This window comes from Actinia tenebrosa, unplaced genomic scaffold (assembly GCF_029948245.1).
Source record: "Actinia tenebrosa isolate PJP-AT-01 unplaced genomic scaffold, QUT_ActTen_1.0 PGA_scaffold12__29_contigs__length_12842862, whole genome shotgun sequence".
In the NCBI taxonomy this organism is placed as follows: domain Eukaryota; kingdom Metazoa; phylum Cnidaria; class Anthozoa; order Actiniaria; family Actiniidae; genus Actinia; species Actinia tenebrosa.
The window spans coordinates 2,406,619-2,418,610 of NW_028292572.1; the positions used below are offsets into that span (position 1 = coordinate 2,406,619).

The following is an 11,992-nucleotide window of genomic DNA, read 5'->3' on the forward strand; positions in this document are numbered from 1 at the left end:
ATTTCTGCCAGTAAGGTGGTGTTCCTGGTATTTGCCTCAGAAATAAATATGCTTGATCTTGGCAAATAAGGTTTGCTAAGCTCTGGGGGTTAGTTCTTAGTTGAGAGGCTGTGAGTGGTTGTCCATGAACCTTTTTTAAAGCAACATTAATGCTATCTGATCCTTTTTTTTGCTCAATTATAAACTGTGCAAAAAAAAGGTATTCTGGGCTTGTTGCAAACCTTCCACTATAATGCAAAAGTCTGGCATTAAAGTATTTCACTGGTGAAACTTGAACTTGTCGTTCTGCTGTGTACCCATATCTGCCCTTAGGAAACAATACTGGAAATGCTAGTTCTTCACATTGTTTATCAAGCATAAATGAGAGAGGATGCTTGTTTTCTCCAGGTGCTATGCTATAGACCTCATTTCCTGTTGACTGGTCAGTGTCATCTGTAGTAATAGGATAGTTTGGGATAAGTGATTGTAAGCATGTTTCATGTACTGGAGCCCTGTATTCATTTAATGGGTCATCACTTTCTTCATTGTCACTATTCAGTGCATCATCTGTTGCATCATGTTCTACTGCAGGATCAGTATCTGTATCTGTTGTTGCATTTCTCAATATAGGTTGTTGTTCTTCACCATTATGATGTGTATCATATCCTTGTAAAGCAGTGAGACTGCTAGGTATATTGTTCATATCAACTATTATATTTTTGTACAATGGATTATGTATCTTGAGCCAAATAAGAACTTGTTGTATTAACTCTGGTCTCACTGCTTGAAAGTAAACATGTCCTCTAAACTGTAACTTTCTCTTAAGTTTTAGCATTATTATACCAGATCTCTCAGGTGGACGAGGAAGTTGATTACATGTCTGATCACATTCCACAGGTACATTACATATAGCTCCTTTAATTTTTCTCTGTTGTCCTTTGGGCATGATGATAATCTTCTCAAATACTATTCGTTGAGCTATTACTATTTGTTCTAGTTTCTCTAGTGAAGCTAGTTGTGTGGGTATTTCATCCACATACATGTTGTTTACTATGGCCTGACAAGGTAATTTTCCTTTTATGATTTTTGAATGACAAGTCTTGCATATGTATTCTTTACCATCAAATGATTGTTGAATACTGAAACATGTTTGGCAAGGGTATAGATTGTAATTTACACACCTTGTTACTGATTTCTTGTAAAGTATTCTATTACAGACAGTACATATAAAATATGGGCCCTGTCTTATTTTTTTCTTAAACTGATTGATGCAGGAGTCAATGCTTGCTTGTTTATCTTTCATTCTTTCTTTTCTTTTCTTAAGAAGATCTTGCCTAACTTCTACTTCCATAGATTGATTTTTTTCTCTAAGGCTACCAAGTAGCTTTTCCTTTTTTGTAGTATCCATAGACTGGTATTTTTCTTTCCGTCTCTTAAGCAGTTCTTTCTTTTTTGTACTATCCATGAATTGGTAGTTTTATTTGGATTTGTCAAGTAGATGTCTCTTTTTTGTAGCTTCCATAGATTGGTACTTTTCTTTGCTTTTGTTAAGTAGTTCTTTTTTTTTTTTTTTTTTTTTTGTAGCATCCATTGTTAAATATCTTTTTTTGACAGCAGGTTCCATGGTTTCATATGCATGTTTTTTTTTCTGTGTTTTCTCATAATACTTTTTCTTTCATATTCAGTCATTTCGCCAGAACAGCGAATAAACAGCATGCCATACTCTATAGTCTCACACTCGTGTTGATTTTGGATAATTACATTAATAATTGCCTCCACAAGTTTATTTACCCCACTGATATTTTTTATGTGTTTTATTGCAGGTGAATTGCCTTCATGATATGTAAAAAGAGAAAACATTTGCTGTACCTTAGTATTGTTTTGATAAAAACAAGCTATGCAGTAACTTGAAATCCACATTAAAAATCCTGTTTTTTCATTTATTTTTTTCAATATTAATGTCTCTAGAGTTATCCTGCTTTCAGCTAAATTAGTTAATTTTCCATGACTCACTTCATTTTTGTCTACTTTTATCTTCTTACCAAAAATTGTAACACTGTCTGGTACTTTACCAGGAGTTAAACAATGCTCATTACTGAATGTAGTGTAAAGCTGTGATCCATATTGTATGATTACATCTAAAGTATTTGACGTCCAGTAACTGGAAGGTGAAATGATTGAGTAACACATAGAATAAAGAGCTATTACAAAGCATTGGTTTAAAGTACACTTGTTTTGATCTGATGATGTACTTGCACATGACAGGTTTTCAACTTTGGTGCTTGTTACTACTTTGCATACTGTAGTCTGTAAACCTTTTAGTTCATACTGATCATTTATACCATACAAGCTTTGAAAATATTGGACCAAGTTGTCTATAGACAATACATCTAACAGAACACATGTCCCTTGAGGATGACTCTTTCCATAAACATCTCTACCATGAGAGTCAAACACTTTAAAATGGCCACTATCAGCACAGTAAATAATACTCCAATACAGTTAACTGTTAAAATAAAAGAATTATACTGTTCTGATATCAATGACTCAAAAGCTCTTTTCACGCCCACACAGTATTGATAATTCTCAATACTAGGTTCACCATGTACAGTACCAGTGTAGCTTTCGCTGTATTCTAGGTGGTAGTTTTTCTCTAACACTGTAAGCATTGTTGGTAATTCTGTGAGCAGTAAGAATGATTGTCTTGCTAGATGTGACAAACTGCTATATAATTGATCCCCAATATGCAGGATTTGTATTAAGTCATCAGGGCTGTTTATTCCTTTCATATTGTGGTATATTAAAGCACATAAACTCATTGCCACACATTGTTGCCCTGCATTCTGTCCAAATACAACAACATCCCCTTGGCTGTATGGTGCTTGTATAGTATTGCTTGGATTAACATGAATACCTGGACCAGGATTTTTCTCAATATCATTACAAAGCTTGTATTTTGTACAACTACCTTTATGAGTAACACTTTTGTACTCGCCATATGGGAAATTAGACGAAAACAGCCTAAAGTATTTGATATATTTCTTTCTATCTTTATTTTTACTAGAATTGTAACCATGTCCTACAAAAGTTTTATTTATTTTTGTTCTATTAATTGGGCTTCTTCTCATTTTCTGTACCAACCTGATATTTGTTTTCTGCTTGCTTTTTTTTCGTGCTCCAGAAATTATAACATAGCTGTAAACCTTGGATGACTTTGGGATGTTTTTTTTCAAACGCCTCCAAGCATAAGGCTTTATTTTTTTGATTTTTCGAGATAGTCGTTTCAAAACATTCACACGTAGTCTGCTTGGTTCGCGATCGCGTCTAGATCTATGGCATTTACAAACAACACGAGCAGAATGGCTATAATATACATATTTTGCAAAACGAGATCGAAATTCATGTACGTTTATTGACACAAAAATATCATTATATTGATGTACATTAGAAAATTCGAACACATTTTCTAAAATGTCACATTCTTCAAGCATATTTACCTTCATGGCTTCTGCAAAGCACGTGCGACACCATACACAGTAAAGACCAGAACTCATGATCGCTATAAAAGCACTAATGCTATAGCTTATATACACAAATATATAAAATATTTCCTTACAGGTATGAAACAAAATAATACAATTAAGCAGCGAAAGAATCAGAACAGTGAACAAAATTGTTAAGCTCGTGTATTTACTATTCAAATTAGTTTGTTGAGTTTCTTTGTCTTCATCCAATATGGCGATCTTCATATTGTTGTTCAAAGGTTCGAAGTTCTGCTCATGAAGATTCTTGGTTTGTTCGACGTGTGAGACGTTCACATCACCATAATATTTTGTTGATAAGTCAGTAGTCATAAATTTGTCAGTGTTGTCGTAATTTTGACCCATGAATGGCTCATTTGCTATCTCGTGAGAACTAGTAAGAACTTTGCTAGTTTGGCTAAATTTCAAGCTAAAGTCTTCGCGGACCGACCCATTTCGAAAGCGCTCGACGTCTTTTAGTGTGAGTCTACCACGACGGGCGTTTGCGTCTGTATGTGAAATGAGCGTAAAGGGCATAATTCTTTCCAAAACTTCCTTCACGAAACACAGCATTCAATATATAATTCCGTTCTTCGACAAGCGAATAGTCTGATGAACACGATACCTTTGCATTTCTCAAACCCAGTTTTCCAAGACTGGACTAGGAACGCCTGGGACCATGACCCCATTTTGGCGACCAAAAAAAGAAAAAAAACAGAGGGTAATTTATGACTCGGGCTTTTTTCTTCGAAAGCCTGAGTAAAAAGCTGATGAATCAAAACTATCACGAATCTCAACTTGCCTTACAAACTCTTATTGGATGGTGGTGACTTATTTAGTCTGGCGTCTTTTCATTCTTCTTTCATACTTAACCCGATTTAAGAGCTGTTCAGAGGTGAATTTCTCCAACATTATCTTTCCCGACTCGGTTTTCTCCAGATGGTTGCTGATGCGTATTTTCGAGATGGGACCAAAAGCGATGATGTCGCGACAAGCTTTCTGAATTATAAAGATTTCTCCCGTTGAAAATATGCCATGCCCCTGACTGGCTTCAGTAGTTGGGTAAACCACGCTGACGGAAAAGGCGCTTGCGGCTTCATCTTGGTCATCATCAGTTCCATCTATCCTTTCCATTTTATCTCTGATGGTTTCTATCTCCAGGGGAACACAGGCGCAAGAGTCGTCTAGCTGTGTTTTGCTTCGCCATTCAGATCTAACTCTGTCATAAACCCTTCTCGGTCTGAGGCCTTCCAGGATTTCATTTTTTTCGATTTTATTTCTTACATCATCCATTGATATTGATTTTGCAATGATCTCTGCTTGAAAAATTTTCCTTATTTCTTTTAGTTCTTTGTTGCTGAAACGAAAAGGTCGATGTTCGTCATCGTTGGTTTCAACTTTCTTTCCACTACTGTCGTGGGTGTCTATGGAGGTTTCCATGGAGGTAACCGCTGCAGTCTATTGAGGCTTTCTCTCGTCTGGGACATCCCTTATCGATTTAGAAAGTTCTTTAGATGCTCTTGCTGCCACCTTTTTCTTGTTTCTTAGTCGATAGTATTTCGTCAGAACTCATGCCAGCTTCTTTGTTATCGCAAGTGACAGTTACAGCAGCCTTTCGCATTGCTGTGGCAGAAACTACCCCTTCTAACCCCGCCTTCTTCCAAACGGATTTTACACACATTGTTATCTGGCCGGACGTCATCTTCTCTCCATTCCATGACAAAAACAACTGCGAAGCATTAGCTGCGTTTGGTAAGCAGGAACTTACATTTCTCAAAAATATATTAACCCAGCTGTGTAACGTGGGGTCAAAAACTACTTGAGCTGGTCCATGTATATGAACTGTTTTGTGCTCAAAAACGTCGACAACTATCTGGTCTTGTTCTTTTTGTCCGCGCTCAAATTCTGTGAGCTGCATGTTAGCTATTACTCCAGATCTGTGAGCATTATTAAAACTGATTTCTGCCATCAAAAAATCGCGTATAAGTGTGTACACATTACTGCGTCACTTCTTTCGAATTCTTTTACCTTATCAGGTGTTATCAGGGAGTCAAAATCCTCAACGGCTTTCTTCCACATTCTTTTACCAGTGGCCTTTTTGTACGAGCTATTCCACCGTATGACCTTCACTTTTAACGATTGAAGCAATTTGTTGTCAAATGGTACTTCTTCGGATTCTTCCGAAATTAGAAAATCATAAAAATGACGCAAACTTGTGATATAAGACTTAATGGTGCATAGATGAAATTTTGACTCGGCATATTGATGCAGAAACTTATTTCTTACCGCTACTTTGTCTAAAAGCAATGTTAAATTCTGTTTTACGGGATCTTTTTCAGTGATAAACAGAATCTTTTCCACTTGCCTACTATGCTGATTAGCTGTTTTTTCTTCTTTATGTCCCCCGTCAGCAGAATGAAGCCCGTACGAAAATTCTGATAGCACAGCCCTTACGGAAGCTGGTGTGTCTTGGATTGAATCTTTATCAGCATTATTGACGATATGTTCATCAATATCATTATTTGCATTTTCTTCTTCTCCTTCTAAGACTAATTCATCGTCAACTTCTAGTGATAATTCGCTTGCTTCTGGTTCCATATGATTTCTCTCGTCTACTTCTGGTTCCATATCATTTCTCTCGTCTACTTCTGGTTGCATATCGGCTTTCTCGTTTAATTCAGGTCTCACATCATCTTCTCGTGCCTCGGGGCAGCGAGTTTTCTTTACAAGGACACATTTGGGGTTTTTCATGGCAGTACGTAGCATCTCAGAATACTCTTTTGATTTACTGTTTACTTTGTGTACGTTTTTCAAGTGCTGAGGAAGACGAAGAACTATTGACATACATCCAGAAATCGGACATAGTCTTCTGGTATGGTAGTCTTTACGATTCTCTTGTTTGTTGCCAACAGGGTTTGTTTGAAGGAGTTTTTCTTTATAAGTATACTTCTTACGAAGACCATATCTGGTAGCAGCTTTTCGTGCTTTTTCTTTCTCCCACTTATGCACACTTACGAGAGGTCTTGAAATGTGTATTACTGATGCCTTGCATCCTGGATGTGGACATTGCTTTTTTAAGCGGCTGCCTTCTGTTTTCCTTATCTTTTCCTTGTTACTACAATCTTCTTTTTCTTCTTCTTCTTTCCTTTTTTGGTTTTCAAGTTTATGTTCCTTGTCGCTGTAGCTTTCGCCGTCTCCTCCACTGTCACATTACTCTTCATTTCTATACTCATTTTCTTCGTCGCCTTCACATTCGTCATCTTCTTCATCTTTCTCTTCATCTTGGTCACTATCACTGTCGTCGTATTCGCCATCCTCAGCTCTCTCAACCCTAGCATTTTCCTTAAATTGCTCTTGAAATGTTTTCCATTCCTCTTTGATTAGCACGAGCTTATCTTCGCACTAGAAAAAAAGAACTCAAAAAAAAAAAAAAAAAAAAAAAAAAGATTGTTATAATTAAATAAACAAATAAGTATGAAGAATATTTAAGGACGTTTGCGGGCATTGTTTGCGAGCATCATTTCTGCGCATGAATTTAGAGCGCGCGCGCTCATCGTGATAATGTCATTCTAATGTTTTGCTGGGCAAAATATCAAAAAATTAAGATTTTCATTTCTTCAAACACATCTATAAAAAACGCATGCAGTAGAACTGCATATATCGACTGAAGAGCACAAGAGGGCACAAACTAGGTGCACAAAGTCGTCTGGGGGTGCACACCACAACCGAAGGGCACAAAATAGGATCAAAACGTTGCTCGAGGAGGGTGCGCGCATCCCTCCCTTGGATCCGCCCGTAAAAAGGCGTTTCATTCAAAATTAGTTCAGCATAAACTAAGTAATGGTTTATGTCCTTAATTACACCTCATATTTCTTTAGAAAGAAAGAATCGTTATATACCTACCCTTTTAACACGTTCCAAGTCACCTCGTTTTTTCGCTGTAACCTTTGAGGTTAGAATGTCTCTCGCACGTGCCTCATAAGCAAAACGTGATTTGCTTAGTTGTGGATCCATATCTCTGAGCCAAACAAACAAATGAACAAACAATTATCTTTTTTATGCTTTACTATGCCTTAGTATACTCTTATCTATACTGTTTCAATATTACCTGGGGCTCTACTTATCGAACCAATCTATGTCGATTAAAAATATTACAGAAACGCATAGTATGAATCATTACCAACTCTAACTTTGATGCACATACTTCTCCTTTGTTTTCTCAAAGTAATATATTAAGACTTAGTATTCACCCTTCTTAATATTTATGCGCATATTTAATGAGCAGCATGAAAACGAGGCTATTCCCGCTTCAGAGATTCAAGATGGCGGCCATTTTTACAGTCCTTTCAGTGAAGTGGCCGTTTTTTCTACAGTACTATTTTTTGTCACAAATATTTTTAGTTTTATAGATTCCTTAAATACTGTTATAGAAATGGCAAGCAATTTTTTTAACCGTGACCTTGGTTTAGTCCCTAGTTTTACTTTTAGTTTAGTGGAGGAATACATCTCAAGTCATAGCAAATCGTCAGGAAAAAAATACATAACTAAAGGTTTCAAATACTACAGCGAAAGTTTCATTTTTGGATTATCTGGTAAGTAAATAAAGTAGAGGATTTCCAATAGCTATTTTGAATATCTATTATGCATGAAACGTGGTATATTTGAATTACAAAACAGAACATGAAAATTGTTTCCTTTTATTTGTAGTATGCTCCTCAGAACCAGCATCTACTACATGTAAAGCTAGGTGCTTCAAGTCACAAAAGAAAAGAGAAAATCCCTACTATATAACGGTGAGCTAAATTGAACTGGCAATTAATGTTTATCTATCTTTAATTTGATAAAAAGGACAAAACTATGCATAGCAAGCTGATGTATAAAGTTTAGCTTGTAAATTAAACTTTGTAAATTAATTTGCCATACAATGAAAGCTAATAATGCATTGTTGTAATTTTTCTAATTGAACCTTTTAGGTAACAATCAGTAAAACACCCTCAGTGTCAATTAAAAGTGCCAGCTGTACATGTCCAATTGGAAGTGGAGAAAGATGTGGACATGTGTGTGGTCTTTTGTATCAGATAGCTAAGTACAAGATGCTGGGACTTAAAGCAATCCCTGAAGATATAGCTAAAACATCACTTCCACAAACCTGGCATAAACCCAGAGGCCAGCAAATTGAACCAGCAGAAGTGCAATGTTTGGTGGTCCATGGATACCATTCAAAGACAGATGATGATTCTCCTCCCAAGTCAGTGAAGAGCACACTTTATCTGCCAGTAAACCGAGAGGAATTCCCTTCCACACAAGCTTTGCTAGAAAGTCTCGAAGAGGAGATTCCTGAGTGCCAGATCATACCAGGTCTAAAGGAGTCATGCCTACCACACCAAGCTATTGCTACAAGATATGGAAATTTTCCCAAAGGTTCACCAGTGAGCTACCAGCAAAAGCTCTCTTCCACCTACATTTATAATATTGTTAGTCCCTATGATGTCCCTGATTTACCAGTAAGAAATGTCATGAAAAACAACTACAATGCTGTCCTGACAGAAGAAAAGCTAATCAAATTTGAAGATGTAAAACTTTCTTTACAAACATTGATAAAATTTGAGAAACAAACAAGGCTACAAAGCACATCACCTTTGTGGCATAAACTAAGAAGAACCAGAATCACTGCAAGTAAGATAGGAAGAATATATAGCAGGCAACGAGCTGATCCAGTCAAACTTGTAGAGAATTTAAAGAAGAAAACTGTACAGACAGAAGCCATGAGACTGGGAACAGTGAATGAGCCCCTTGCAGCTGAAAGATATGCCAATCATATCAAACAAGGGAATGTCAATGTCTTGCCTTGTGGTATTGTTGTTAATTTTTGGTGTCCCTGGCTGGCTGCAAGTCCTGACAGAATAGTTTATGACCCTCAAAAAAACCCTTATTTTGGTCTTTTGGAAATAAAATGTACTGTGAAGAGCTCAGTATTAGAAGTTGACTATGTCCAGAATCAACAAGGGCAGATTTGTCTAAAGAGGAATCATGCATACTACTACCAGGTTCTCATGCAATTGGCTGTCACTGGCATGGAATGGTGTGACTTTTTTATATGGTCAAACAATGATGAGCATTTGGAAACAATCCAGTTTGATGCTGACATGTGGCAAACAGTCAAAGACAAGGCTGATGCCTTTTACTTTGAGTACTACATCTAGACTGAAGAACCAAACATTAAATTGTTCATATCTGTGGAAAAGGCACTGGACAAAGAACATTGAATTATATGTAATTTCTATGTAAACATTACAGTGACAAAGATTCAATTTGAACAGTTCAAACTTAGTTTATTATTGCATATGGATACAACTCTTCATAATACATTTGTGTGAAACATGTAGTTTTATTCTAAACAAATGATATAAATTTTATTTTGAAATTATGCAGTATTATGCTTGTTCTAATCCTATGAACTAGTTCTAAGCAGACATGGTATTGTTAGTACCATTTACTAGCAAAGAGGTCAAATCCATTTCATGGTTTGGGACAAGCAATTTATCATCATTTAACTTCATTATTTCAGCATTTTTCTCCAACACTGTTTCGCATATATGGCATGGGATAGGTAAATCACATAACTATGCAATAAGGGGCCCCCTAAAGTTACTTAAAATACATGAAACAGTCCAGAATTGATTTACTGATCCTGCCATAGAAAGTGGGACAGTTTTTGCCCAAAATGAATCCTCCCTAATTCTCTTAATGGCTCTTTCTACATGCACTCTAAGCTTAGCAATATCTTCTGTCTCCTCTATTTCAGTTGGACTAAACTGACCTTTCGAACTCAAAAAAGGTGGGATGTTTAGAGTAACACGTTTTTCAGCTAGAGCAGCTTTGATCGTAAAACCTTTATCAGCCATGACATCATCTCCTGGCTCTAACAAATCTAAAATACCACTTAATTTAGTAATAGCAACATCAGATATTGAACCAGTGTATAAACTAGATATAAATGTAACCGCTCCATGAGGGGCAATTCCCACAAGGGCTTTGAAGGTGTTGGTTGATTTATATGAGGAATAAAGCTGTGACTTTAATACAAGGGAAGAAGGTGACTGAGTTTTAATCTCAGTGCAATCTAAAATGACTTTGGTATTGGCATACTCGTCTTTAAAGCATGCAGGCCTTCTTTTTTCAATTTCTTGCTTAGATAACCAAATGGGAATGCTTCCCAAAACAAAATATAAGAAGTTGACCCAGGCAATAATTAGTCTACTTATAGTGGGAAGTGAAGCATGAAATCTTACACTAAGGTCATACTCGGTCAGACCACACCTTAGCCTACATAAAAACATAAACAACTCATCAATAAGTTTTAGAGTCCTTGGTCTACCTGCTCTACTTAGATAATTTGAGGCCTGGACATAATATGGACTTCTCATTTTAGATGCAGATGGCTTGATAAAATTGTAAAAAATATAGAAATACTTATGACTGGGAAATCCAGTATAGTGCTGTATACTTTTGTTATCTTTACCAAATCTTTCCATTGCCAGCTTTTGCTCCAATTCTTTAATTTTAGCTTCTTTCTCTTTAACTGTCTGTTCTAGTTTATCTATCTGATTTACTTGGTCTTCTTCTTCTACAGCATGGCTTAAGATACAAATAAAAACAACACATCACAAGACATGTAAAAATAAGTCTTCTTGAACTTGTTCAAAACAACAAATAGATAAGCTTACACTTTAATTTAAAAATATATCAAAAATTACCTATCACTAGTTGGATCATCACTTTCACATGTATGGAAATCAGTATTGTGAGTAACAGTGTCAGAGGAAGGCTTTGGAAGGTCAACTTTAATAATTGGACGACGTTGTGGCGGAGGAGCTGTCCAAGGAAAGATGCTAGGCACTGCTTCCGATTTTAAAAGTTACCTATTAAAGGTTAATCTAAAATCAGACTTCTGAAAGTGCCTAGAGCACACATAAGTCTTAGAAGTTATCTGTAATAAAGAAAGGAGAAAAATAATTGACAAACAAATCTAAACATATTAAGATGGTCATTGAACTATATTATTGACAAAGGCAACACTCGCCAAGAACCAAAACAAACAACGAAAAACACGTTTTAAAATTACCTTAAAGTCCGGACCGGGGTCTCTTCTTATTTTTACAATCCATTTTTTTCTCCTATTAGGTTCTGGGGGGATTTGATGAAAGGAAAGCTCCGGGTTTCTCCTTTTATCCCCGGAGCATTCAGGTACACAACAGTGTTCGGCCGCCATCTTGAATTTCCGAAGCGGGAATAGCCTCGTTCTCATGCTGCTCATTAATATGCGCATAAATATTAAGAAGGATGAATGATACACATACGATGGCCATATCGACAGCATACGTTTTATTCAGATTATTCAGATTAACTTGCGATCGCGACTTATTAACTGTAAATTCACATGTAGGAACAACCAGGTTTCTTGCTGAGATATTCACTTAAAACTGAAATTC

The 11,992-nt window shown here is 36.4% G+C and overlaps 2 protein-coding genes across 2 annotated transcripts; one reads left to right on the forward strand and one right to left on the reverse strand.

Moving 5' to 3' along the window:
* The first annotated feature begins 8,227 nt into the window (after positions 1-8,227).
* Positions 8,228-9,927, forward strand: LOC148911935 (uncharacterized). Its single transcript, XM_089028448.1, has 2 exons — positions 8,228-8,293; positions 8,474-9,927. Exon 2 carries the CDS (start codon positions 8,594-8,596, stop codon positions 9,701-9,703), a length of 1,110 nt encoding a protein of 369 aa, XP_088884574.1. The 5' UTR covers positions 8,228-8,293; positions 8,474-8,593; the 3' UTR covers positions 9,704-9,927.
* Positions 9,812-11,409, reverse strand: LOC148911936 (uncharacterized). The gene is made up of 2 exons (XM_089028449.1): positions 11,258-11,409; positions 9,812-11,138 (listed from the first exon to the last, which is right to left on the reverse strand). The coding sequence occupies exon 2, from the start codon at positions 11,033-11,035 to the stop codon at positions 10,124-10,126; it is 912 nt and encodes a 303-aa protein (XP_088884575.1). The 5' UTR covers positions 11,036-11,138; positions 11,258-11,409; the 3' UTR covers positions 9,812-10,123.
* Positions 11,410-11,992: the final 583 nt, after the last annotated feature.